The following is a 12,716-nucleotide window of genomic DNA, read 5'->3' as shown; positions in this document are numbered from 1 at the left end:
GTTTACTTGCAAGTAAAATGATATGTAAATATACTTACAAGTAAACGATAGTTAGTAATTTTGTGGGTTTTTTTTTTCTCCAATATCCAGCAGAGTCATATCATAACTTTTTTTTTTATCCAGAACGAGCTAGTTTACCTGCTCATGGATGAGCGAGGGGACGAAAGGACTGAAATCTCTTCTTCACAGCTGGAAGAGATCCTACACCTTCACCACGGACAGGGAGACAATTTCCAGTTTAATATCAAGCTCTCCAGTCTTCAGCGTCAAGAGAGTAAGTGGCTTTATAGTAATCAAAGCTACTTTAACAAGTCTACAGGGTTTTCTAAATGAAGGCTTATTCGATTTTATGCTGTTAGTAGATTTCTCGTGATAATTTATTTTCTACGTAAGGAATGCCTTGACTTTCTACCACATTTATAGTAGTGCATGCGTTTGCCATTTTCTATACTCAAGCAGAATGTCTGGGCCGAAAGCAGCATTAACTAGCCCACAAAAAAAATATATCTTAATTTAACCAGACCACTGGGCTGATTAACAGCTCTCCTAGTGGCTGGCGCGAAGGATTAGATATTTTCACGTGGCTAGGAACCAATTGGTTACTTATCAACAGGACCTACAGCTTATTGTGGGATCCGAACCACATTATATCGAGAAATAATTTCGAATCGCCTGAAATAGATTCCTCTTCCTCGTTGGCATAGCGGGGAAGCGAACTCTGACAACCAAATCGGCAGGCGAGCACGTAACCCACTCGTCCAACGAGGAACTGTTTTCCCTAATTAATGAAAGCATAATGATGAAAAATTATTGGATTTCTCGTGATAATTTATTTTCTATGTGAGAAATGTATTTCCTTCCCAGCACGTTTCTAGAAGTGCTTGCGTTTCCCATTTTCTATACAAGCAGAATACCAAGTATTGTCTGGGGTGAAAAGTAGCGCGATTGTTCTTAATGAAGGAATATTCAGTTTGAAAACTAATGGATTTCTCGTGATAAGTTATATTCTATGAAAGAAAGAGATTGGATTTCCACCACTGAGCGTAGCTTTAACTACTCCACAGTTGTTCTCAATGAAGGCAGGCGGCATATTCGGCTTAAAAACTATTGGGTTATGTCATAATATACCCTCTATTTAAGAAATGTAACTGGTTTTCCACCACGATTGTATAAATCTAGTGTCCATCCACTTAGCTACAGAGATCCATTCAACATACATAGTATTCAATTATGAGTTTTGTGAATAGCTACAGTAGATTCACATCTAGGCCAGTCCCTTACGACGCTCCCTCAGGAGAGATGGAACATGCATCCTCCCCTTGCGAACTCTTGAGAGAGACTGGGAGTTTCCAGCCCTGTAATTGGCTTATCAACAGCCAATCAGGACATCAAGTGCACGACTGATGTGAATCTACTATAGTATTCTTGATAACTTTGTTCAAACGAGTCCTTTTTATCGTTTCAGGACTTCCCTCGCCGGGACACTGGCTCACGAGGAATCCTACGAGCGTTCACTCCTTAGAGGAGCTACTGAGGTCTGCTGCCTCTCGATGATTGTTGGATTATTCAATATCGTTGTTAAAATAGATTTTTCGTTGAATTTTAATAACAAAAGATTCTTCTTCATCCTCAATTTTTTCTTGTATGGAAATAATTATGCTCAATTCTTGTAAACTGAACTGTACAGACGAAGATTTTTTCAGTTTTGGGTCATTTAAGAGAGAGAGAGAGAGAGAGAGAGAGAGAGAGAGGACAATTGAGATGTGGAAATTTATTCTCATCTTTGCAATTTCAAACGAGCAGGAAAATATTTACTCTCGGTTCTGGGTCATTGAGAGAGAGAGAGAGAGAGAGAGAGTAAAACTGTCAAAGGACGAAGTGGACGAAGATATTTATTATTTTATTCCTTTTGACGAAAAGCTTAAGAATAACCTATAATTTCCAGAGTGAATCTTTCATTTAAACTACCAAGGACTAAAATAACCGAACCACCTTAATACTTTTTTTTATTATTTGCTCCAGAAGCATTGTGCCCAATGAAACAAACCTAAAAATGCTAATTTGGACGTCGTGGTTGTCAATGTTTATTTCCTTCTTGGATGCAAAACTATCGACAGCTTGTGATAAACTAAAGTGGTTGACCTTATGTCTAGTTAAATGACTTTATGAACAGTTTTATTTTTGGTAGTTGCTGTTTGGAATCTAAACACATCGAATACTTCTGACTTACGCGATCTTACAATTCATACTGATGAGGTTGACATGTATACACAATTCTCCTTCTGAGTGAGTATACTGAGAATCTCCAGTTGGCTCTGGTTCACGTTGTACAATAGACTCCCGAGGGCCCCTGGCTGGGACGCAGCAGCCTTGAACAGCCAGGAGCTCTGGATGAGGTGAGGGTGAGGTCATGTCGCGAAAATACTCAAAACAGGAACGTGGCAAAGGATGGAGAAGTTGCACCAACGTCAAACATGGCCCAAGTCGAATGTATAGTCTCATAGAGCCTTTCAATTCCTTTGGCTTGAGTCTAGGTCAAATCCTTCGGGGTATGAATCAAGATCACATCCTTAGGGATATGAGTCTAGGTCAGATCCTTAGGGATTTGAGTCTAGGTCAAATCCTTAAGGATATGAGTCTAGGTCAAATTCTTAGGGATATGAGTCTAGATCAAATCCTTAGGCATATGAGTCTAGGTTTCCTCGACGGTTGAAGAATCGGCATCATTGCACTCTGAGTAAAAACGACGGAAGAAAAAGCAGCATAGCGTTGTTGTTGTTTTCCGCTCTTCAGGAGGTTCGACAGCAACAGAGGAGCGAATCGATCCCGAATTCTACTGGCGTGGGGGGTAGACGTAATAGTTGAACATGTTTTCGTAGTGTTCGAACCTGCTGGACTGGGGCTGGGGTTCTCCACACTTGCGGACGTAGTCCTCGCACTCCTCGAAGGAGGCGGCGCCCTTCTCGATGCGCTCGCCCAGGCCGGATTTGTAGGAGTTGTAACGCTGTGGGTTGGGAGAAGTGTGTCTTTAAATCAGAAACTTTTATATCTTCGGACCCTCCTTTAAATTAAAATTATACCCGTTTGCATATGACTTTATGGATGAGTGAAGTCTAACCCGCTATACATCAACAATAATTCACTGAACTAATTATAATCTTTGCTTGTGGTTTATCCACTTTTGCTAAGTATTTGATCTTTGTTTGTGCTTTCATCTACTATTTGTAAGTCAAATTGGTCTGAGGATTAAAAGGACCTTTCATTTTAAAATGTAAAGATATAGAAGATGAAATGAAACATATAATTATCTTTAAAAAATCAATTGAAAGGAACGGTTAATCAAGAAATCGTTAACTGACATAAAAAAAAAGCATATAGGATTAATCAATAAAAAGATAGAAAAATGTAAACATAATATGCGTCTATAAGTATATAAACCAGTATTACTTGATACGTAAAACCCTTCCCTACCAACGACCATCTTATTATTAGCCTATAGGCCTCCATACACTGAACGATTGTCTGAACGACTGTGTATCGTTCGCAAAAACACTGTATGGGCTTGTCTGAATGCAAAAGTGGGCGGAGCTTCGTGTCTGAACGATCTCAGCGGGAATCTGTCACGAGTCGTGACAGTTTCCCGCAGGTTGCTGCTGGCTTGCGACTTAAGTCTGTCATACACAGATCGTTCAATGTGTGGGTTTGTCTGCCGATATAATGATGCCATGTCTTCTTGGGACGAAATCTTTGTTCAGACTGAAATCGGCGCGGAGATCGTTCATACTGTCTGAATAGTGTGTGTGTGGGTCGATAACGACAATCGATCAGTGTATGGGGCCCTTAAGAGGTAACGAGAGCTTCCCCTCAAACGAAATGAGTCTAGTATTACCTGTTGGACGCTGCGGGCGAAGCAGCCGTCGGAGATCATGCGAGCGGCGTTCCTCAGGGCGCGAGAGAAGGTGTCGATAGCCATGATGAACCCGTGGAACATGTCGCGGGGCTCCACTGATTCCCTGCGGACTCGGCCTCCGAGGGTGAGACCGCCCTGCTGAAGGCCACTCTACGAACGCAAATGAATAAATAAATAAATAGAAAGTAAGCGGTGTAGGCATTCACACATACTCAATCTTAAGCAAAAGAAGAAGCGTGCGCCTTTGTAAAAAGTAAACTGTCTTATGACAGGTGATTGTTAAGAAATTTATGTAAAAAAAAATTGCAAATCTATTTAGCAAAAAGTACACTGATTTTGACTTCTAAATCTTTCTAACCCATAGCGATCTGTAAATATTGTATGTACATTCAATTTTGTAATATTTTGTAACATCCTACCTATTATGTAATGAATGTGATATTTTTCTAATAAAAGATGAAAAAAAAACTTTAAGTGGATAAGAAATAAAATTTTTCTCCCAACAAAAATGGTTTATTTATATGAGTAAAATCACGTTTTTATTAATTTTATATTCATAATGTTTAAAGGAACATGTGAACGTTATATAGATGCGTGTATGCACACTTTCCTATGGCGATGGAGAGGTAATTCTCCTTTAAATGAAAAAAAAATCAATGCTTTTCTCAGTGTCTGAATATTTTCAAATTAAATAGATAACTGGACTGGATTTATGCATCTTAACAGCCTATTTTTTTAAAAGAGGTTGAGGTATTTTTTAGGCTAAAACAGCAGTTTTAGGTACGTTTTTAGGATAAAATAGCAGTTCTAGGTATTTTTTTTACTATAAAATAGTAGTTCTAGGTATTTTTGTAGGATAACACAGCAGTTCTAGGTACCTTTTTAGGGTAAAACAGCAGTTATAGGTATTTTTTAGGATAAAATACCAGTTCTAGGTACTTTATTAGGATAAAACAGCAGTTCTAGGTTTTGGGGGGATAAAATAGCAGTTCTAGGTAATTTTTTAGGATAAAATAGTAGTTTTAGGTATTTTTAGGATAAAAACAGTTCTAGATATTTTTTAAGATAAAATAGCAGTTCTAGGTAATTTTTTAGGATAAAATGGTAGTTTTAGGTATTTTTAGGATAAAAAAAACAGTTCTAGATATTTTCTAAGATAAAATAGCAGTTCTATGTATTATTTTAGGATAAAATTGCAGTTCTAGGTACTTTTTTGAGGCTAAAACAGCAGTTTTAGGTATTTTTTTTAGGATAAAACATCAGTAGTTTGCCTCACCTGTTCGAGGACGCACTTCATGATGAAAGTGGCGTCGCGGATGTCTCTGGCGCAGATGTCTGACGTTCCGTTGAACTCTGGGTAATTGTCGGAGGCGTCGATGCAACCCAGCATGTTGAAGGCGGAGGCCATGTAGACGTCATGCTCGTAGGGTCGTCCAATCATCCTGGAGAACCCGGGCTTGACGTACAGCTTGTACTGCTTCTCTAGGCCGAAGTGGCGGAGCATGTGCATCGTCGACATGACGTCGGACTCGTACTGGTGGCGGCGGGGGTCGTGTGGCTTTGGCTGGATCAGGAGCTGCCCCCTGAAGCCGATCTTGTCCTTGTACTGGGCGGCCATGCGGTAGAGCTGGGCCATGTGGGACATGTCCCTGAAGAACTGCCTCTGCAGGACGCTCTGGTAGCCGTCGCGGGGGTGGAAGAAGACGAAGTTCTCGGCTCCCATGCGTTTGGCGGCCTCCATGCTGCGCTTGATCTGTGCGCAGGCGTAGGCGAAGACGTGGGCGTCGGGGTTGGAGCCGGCGCCGTTCATGTAGCGGGGGTGGGAGAAGAGGTCGGCGCTGTAATAGAGTGGGTGGATGCCCACTTGCTTCTGCAGGTCGCAGGCCAGGGTCACCATTTCGTCCAAGTAACGGTTGGTCTCGTCGAAGGTGTCGCCCTCGGGAGCCATGTCACGGTCGCTCACCTGAACGAAGGCGGAAACCGACATGAGTCTAAAATCACATCTACGAGATTTATACGACCGACGTAAACAAAACAAGACAAAATCCAACCATATATATTTCTTAGACATGTAGTAAGCTTAATAAAGACAATTTCGTGTATATTCTCATTTAAAAAATCCAATTATAAACCCCGCAGATATTTTATTTCTCATCTAAACGAAGACAGACAGGAAATTTCGTCTTGATTCTCATTTATAAATTCCTATTATAAACCCCGAAGACAAACAGCAACATGCGTCTAAACACTTCCACGAGAATTACTACACCAAAGTTAACAAAACAAGACAAAACTCAACGATATATCTTTCTTAGACATCTAGGCTTAGAAAAGACCATTTCGTGTTGATTCTCATTTATAAGTTCCTATCATAATCCCATGCAGGTATTTTATCTATGAATACTTACAGAATAGTACTTGATGTTCAGTTTGTGGAAGAACTCAAAAGCGGCCATCATCCGCCTCTTGTAGTTGTCAAGAGAGCGTGAGCCATCTTCCCACTGGTGTTGGTGAGTTCGGTCTCCATAGTAATCGTCAGAGCCATAATACCTTGGATAAAATAATAACAATAATAATAATAATAATAATAATAATAATAATAATAATGGATTAGTACCAAGACCTGAAAATAGAAATAAGAAGGATATGGGATATGTCAGTGGAAATTGCACCCATAATCGTAGGAACACTAGGCACGATCCCAAGATCCCTGAAAAGGAATCTGGAAAAACTAGAGGCTGAAGTAGCTCCAGGACTCATGCAGAAGAGTGTGATCCTAGGAACGGCGCACATAGTAAGAAAAGTGATGGACTCCTAAGGAGGCAGGATGCAACCCAGAATCCCACACTATAAATACCGCCCAGTCGAATTGGAGGACTGTAATAGACAAAATAATAATAATAATATTCTTTATTTTAGCCCAAGGCCATGAGCAGAGATGTGGTACATGGATTCTCGTGTATAGAGATTCCAGTGCAATACGCTTTGGGGCAATTGGATTTTAGCTTAAAAAGATTCCAGTACAATAGTATCTAGTCACTATGATTCTAGTGATTTCATAAGAATGATCTTATCTAATGTTCCTAAATTCTTGTGTAAGAATCCTTAGCAGATCTGGATTCTGTTAACTAGAAAAAATATATATTACATCTATTACCCAAAATCAGCCGATTTCTAGGTGACTCAGATTCTAATAAATTTTTTCATTATTATTATACTTCCCATTCTAATCATTTTTATTTTTGGGCGCCCAGAATCTGGTGATAATTTGAAGAAAAAATAATTTACAACATTTTTGAAATACTCATTTAGATTACTTGAAAGGTTCAGATCTAAGTTTTGGCTTTAAGGGAAACAAGAATAAACAGCTATCAGAGAATAATTGCACTTTCTGTTATTTCTAGTAGTCTTAAAACACACTGAAATATGGACAGCAGTTCTTATAACTGAAAGCATTAATCTTAGACTAGATTCCGAATTTATATCATCGTAAAATCAACTAATACCTGTAAACGTTTTACCAATATATTGCTCTTTGAAAATGTAACCCATCAATAGGACAAACATCACCTAATTTATCGATCGATAAACCTTAATATTATGCTTGATTTTTTACTCATGTAATAATTACTCATAAAGATCGAAATTTTCTGAAATATTGATTGTTAATTTCTCAACTTGAGCAGTGAACACTGTATCTTGTAGACATGGAATATATATATATATATATATATATATATATATATATAATATATATATATATATATATATATATACAAGAGTAACATGTATAACGAGAAATTAAGAGTAAATGAATTTACGTAGTTCTGTTCCTGTCAAGACTTGGTTGTTAGAAGAGTATCTGAATACCAAAATAAAATAAGAAAGTGGAAGCAACAGGTGAATTTGACATAAAGAAAACGGTCCACAGAAAACGGAATTATAAACAAAGTGCTCTTATTTCTCAGGGCAGTGCTGTCTTTATAAAAAGAAGCGAGGATTACTTTCCAAAAGCTGCGTGAAAGAAATTCTCTCGATCCAGTAATAATTTATTTAAACTTCTACCTCCACTAATTAGTAGATAACCTTTTAGCTAGAGAATCTGAGTAGAACTTGCTGGTAAAGTTACATTTCACTGGTACCCTGTCAAAAAAAACTTGTTCAAAGTGCCTCGGTTAATCAGAGATTAAGGAAAGGAGAGGAACAGAGGAGGACTGTCAAACTTGTGCTCTTTTCTCATATTTATTAATTCACTGTTCATGTACAACACTAATGGAAAGCCAAATAGCATTGCATTATGGCTGCCTCCTAGGGCATACTTTTTACTGTAATCTGTTTTCATTTTTCTGGGCGATGCACAGTGGGCCAGGAGGTGGACAACAACCCAAAAAAATGATTGTTTAGTTTTATCAAAAATATATTAAAAACGTAAATTAGAATAGTTTTTAGAAAGGGAACCGTATATTATATTATTAATTAAGGAGTATGGGTTAGACTGGCGCTATGGTTTTTAGACGCAATCGGCTAAGTACATTTTCTTCTCCCAGTATGCTAGTGATTAGTCTACATAAGAGTAGTGTGCTTGTACCATCTGTGATATTAGGTCTGTGTTTCATTAGTTTATAAGAGAGTTTCAACAAGTTTACTACTTGTTATTTCTGGGACTTAGCATTTCAAATATTGTGCATAACATGCAATTAATCCATGTTATACAGATATATACAAAAGTACTTCAAATATTTTTTATTTAACAAAAACAGGTATGCGGCAATTTGTTCGCTTGCATTTGCTTCGTATCTCTTATGGATTTTATTATGCTAGAACTTGTGTAGAAAGGGAAAATATTTGTTTTCTTTGCACCAATCAGCACTTCGAGCTTTTCTGGGCAATAATAACTGAAGCGCTACCTCCCCTATCATGGTGCCATTCAACCGGGGAGTCTAAGTAACCAAACGACATAAGATGACAAGGGCTGCCAAAGAGTAGGTTCTTCATCAGCTTAATACTACAGGGTGTTTTCAAGGGGTTTGTGGCAAATCCCAGCCTAAAAAGTTGAAGGGGTTGGGCTGCTAGTAGTTTTGGATTTTAAGGTTGTTCAAAGTATTAGCTTGGTTTAGGGCAGGAAAATATCTAGAACCTGTAAATTAGGAAAGTCATGGAGCCATTGTATAAGGAAATCTTTACTGCTTATACTACAATTACTAATTTGCGATAGAGATCATCGGTGGGTCAATAGCAAAGCACTTAAAAGCCAACCCTGTGATTCTGAGATCGATCCCAGCTGGTTCCACTGAAGAGTTAGAGAAGTGTTTTTCTGGTGCTGGAAATTCACTTCTCGTTACTCATCCATAAATGAAATTCTCAAAAGAAACTAAAAATGAGACTATAAGAATGATACATCTAATGATGGGAATACTGCTCGTAGGTTTTTCAAGAATGCAGAAATTGCATTCAAAATCACTGGCCTTGATCAATCCTTTGTTTATAAACTTTATTTGATTTTACCAACAATGTCATCTGGTCTTGATATCGATGCAGATAAATTTGAAAGGTTATGCTTGGGTACTGCCAAATGTTATGTACAAAAATATAACTGGTACTACATGGCCCAAAGCTTGCATCGGTTGTTAATTCAATATGCTTCAGTGATATGCAACTTCAATCTACCAATTGCCATATTATCTGAGGAGGCACAAGAAGCAAAGGATAAAGAATTCAAGAAGTTTGGGGAATCTTTCACAATTAAAACATCACGAATAAAGAAATGAAGATTTAATGATAAGATTACTTTGTCCATCTGATCCCTTGGTAAGTTCTCTAAGAAAAGTACAGACCTGTAAAAACTGAATTACCTGAAGAAAGTAAAAATTTAATCGTCCGAAATACCTTTTGATTTGCATCATGTAGTCTTAATACGAGATAAAGTTTCTTGTAATTTTAGATTATTTTAATGGATTAAATGCTTTTATTTCTATATTCATATTACTATAGTATAATAGTATAACCAAAATGTTATTCTTTACGTTTTTCTGAATTGAATAAAGGTATCAAATATAAATGTTATATAGTTCTAACTATATTTTACCAAATGCACAAAAAATGGGTAAACGTATCACTCATATTATTACATATGCTTGTAAATACAATACTCTAAACGTTTATAATAGAAAATTATAAATAATACTTAGATGTGAATGCAAAAAATAATTTTGTCCAAAAAATTACTGTTCTGGCCCACTGTGCGATGCCTTAATCAGGTCAGTAATTACTTTTCATTTGAAGGTATTGGCGTGAAATATTCACTATTTATTTGGACTGTTTTCACACAATTTCCTATCTGCTGTCTTATTCAAGACATTGAAACATAAGCAGATGTCAGAATAATGAAGGGATTTTGAACGATTAGATATTTTGAAGTTCCCTTCGTTTCTTGGTAAATTTAGAAAGTCTGTTTGATCCTTATGAGCTAATTTGAGATTTCACCTGTTTAGGTACCAATATTGCGTCACATCGGCAACAGAAACTGATTGACAGGGTGCTCAAGGAAAATATCTTTATTATTATCGCCGTCCATATTATTTAAAGAAAGGGAAAAAAGTCGACTTGATGAATGGTGTTTACTAAAGAGATCATATTCATTAGAAAACTTTACAAGATAAAATTTTTCCTCCATTTCATGTTTTACTCTTGCCTATAAAAATGACCTAATATTCTTGTGTTCAACATTTTAACTGTTGAAATAATGTAAATATTGTATTTTTGTCATTTTTTAATAAAAGTTTTAAAACGTGTTTTAAAAAATTTCTATGAAACGGAAACACTTCCAATTATAACAAGAAATGTGAAGAAATTTGGTAACAATTAATCACTGGCTTTCGGGTAACCGTCAGAAATGATTTTACACGACGCTTTAGTTAGATTAGACGGCCTGACGACAGCAATACCAGAATAGGAAGAGGATGTAAGAAACCGGACCTAATGTGATTAACGAGACAGGCCTTTTTTCACGGTAAAATTCAACCAAGCCGGTTTTATACAAGGGAAAACTAAGTCGAGGGGAGAATGACATGGGCTGATGACTTCCTACCTGGACCGACCTGGGACGACGCTTCGGTTGGTAGGTAGGCTGAGGAAGGGGAAGCGTTACTTAGGACTAACCTGAAGGCATTGAAGTAGCAGACGGAGAACTTGAGCCACTCCTCCATGGTACGCCCGTGGACGATCTCCCCGGCATTGTAGTGCCTGTAGACGAGGGTGTCTTCGGGACCAGCATCTGGCCGGTACTCGATGCGGCCGATTCCGGGGAAGTACTTGTTCATGGTGGACTTAGTACTATACGTCAGTTATGAGACAGAGAGGTCGCGCAAATGTCTTGCTGCTGCTGCTGCTGCTGCTGAGGGAGTTCCTGAAGAAGAGAGTTTCTTCCTGGGACGAAGCCTCACCCTGGAGTCATGAGGTGAGTCTCATGGATATATACATGGCGCCATGCTCCGCTGACCGAAACACACCAGCCGGTTACGAAACAGGATCTCCCCGCCGACACACCTGAGGACGCCACACCAACCGGCTACCACCTTATACTGATGCGCTCACGTACACTCTTCTTGCACGTACAAGAGAGTGCACGCAAAATATAACAAAAGGGCTTACATGCTTGATTTGGTGTAACGGAAAAGTCCAATTATGTACTGGAGCATTCTTCCAATATGTCCAAACAGCTGGACAAAATCACTTCATGTGAATGAAACTTACACATTAGTTTGTCCGTCTCCGATTCTCGAGCAACCTCACGGAAACGCTCACATGTACGCCACTATAAAACAAAAAAAACTTACATGCGCGCGGCGACGCGCGCATACTCACAGAGTACGCTGGGCTTACAAAGCCCACGTAGCTAACCATGACTCAAAGGGGGTAAGAATTCAATTTTACTAAAATGTCTTTAATTTTAAAATACTCGTCTTTCCACCGCGAAAATGGAGAGGCTGTTTATAACTTTCGATAAAAATACTGCGCTGGAGTTATTCCTTGTTTGAACACGAAAGGAGTAATGGTATAGTTATACTAGAAACTGGTCTCACAAGACCGTTTTGAGTCCTCATGGCCGTGTTCACATGGAAACAGGTTACACATGTAACTGATATCAACCATAGGTTGTTTGAACTTGTAAGCGGAATAAGTTATTTCCGATCGATAAATTGCAGTATTTGGGTAAAGTTACTATGGATTATGTAGAAATTACTGTAGATTACATGGAAAATAGTATAGATTACTTAGAAATACTGTAGCTTCAGTGTCTTACACTGAACTATCCCAGTCAATAACACAGATATAATGGTACTAAAGTTTCGATGTCTTGAGCTGAACTATTTCAGCCAATAACACTGATATATAATGGTACTATAGTCTCGATGTCTTGAGTTGAACTATTGCAGCCAGTAACACTGATTTATAATTGTACTATAGTTTCGATGTCTTAAATTTAACTGTTGCAGCCAGTAACACTGCAACATCAGCTTCTGATTGACTGACTGACAGGTAATTCTTTTTGTACTTGTAAAAGGTGACTGACAACAAAATATTTCCTGGAAGCATTAGACTGACCTTATGTTGTCAGGTTGAAATCAAGTTTTTTTTTTCTTTAATTGAAAGAAAGCAACTAATTTCTGTCAAAAAAGATGGTAAGTTTCATTAGTTTCTGATGCACACAAGGTATTTTTTTTCATCCGCAAAAGGTATTTTCAATGTACAAAAGTTATTTTTCTGCACAAAAGGTATAACTTCGAGGTTATAAAAAGGGAATGTG

General features: G+C 38.0%; 2 protein-coding genes across 2 annotated transcripts in view; one reads left to right on the top strand and one right to left on the bottom strand.

Annotated features, from left to right (window-relative positions):
- Window positions 1-2,216, top strand: part of LOC135200919 (uncharacterized) — a 10,879-nt gene extending 8,663 nt beyond the window's left edge. The window contains exons 6-7 of the mRNA XM_064229685.1: window positions 124-274; window positions 1,466-2,216. Coding sequence (XP_064085755.1) covers window positions 124-274; window positions 1,466-1,554 — 240 coding nt within the window. The 3' untranslated portion in view covers window positions 1,555-2,216. The remainder of the gene's footprint in view (window positions 1-123; window positions 275-1,465) is intronic.
- LOC135200918 (uncharacterized) lies at window positions 1,994-11,374 on the bottom strand. Its single transcript, XM_064229684.1, has 5 exons — window positions 11,069-11,374; window positions 6,319-6,460; window positions 5,187-5,873; window positions 3,890-4,060; window positions 1,994-3,004 (listed from the first exon to the last, which is right to left on the bottom strand). The coding sequence occupies exons 1-5, from the start codon at window positions 11,227-11,229 to the stop codon at window positions 2,834-2,836; spliced, it is 1,332 nt and encodes a 443-aa protein (XP_064085754.1). The 5' UTR covers window positions 11,230-11,374; the 3' UTR covers window positions 1,994-2,833.
- Window positions 11,375-12,716: the final 1,342 nt, after the last annotated feature.

This window comes from Macrobrachium nipponense, chromosome 27 (genome assembly GCF_015104395.2).
Source record: "Macrobrachium nipponense isolate FS-2020 chromosome 27, ASM1510439v2, whole genome shotgun sequence".
In the NCBI taxonomy this organism is placed as follows: Eukaryota; Metazoa; Arthropoda; class Malacostraca; order Decapoda; family Palaemonidae; genus Macrobrachium; species Macrobrachium nipponense.
This window is presented reverse-complemented; position numbering and strand designations above follow the sequence as displayed.

Excerpts from the sequence above, each read along its gene's own strand:
- LOC135200918 (XM_064229684.1), bottom strand. The coding sequence starts at position 11,229 with ATGAACAAGTACTTCCCCGGAATCGGCCGCATCGAGTACCGGCCAGAT. Across the intron at positions 5,874-6,318 it reads TGAACATCAAGTACTATTCT|GTGAGCGACCGTGACATGGC; the intron begins GTAAGTATTCAT and ends GCCTTCGTTCAG. Across the intron at positions 3,005-3,889 it reads TCGCCCGCAGCGTCCAACAG|CGTTACAACTCCTACAAATC; the intron begins GTAATACTAGAC and ends CCCAACCCACAG.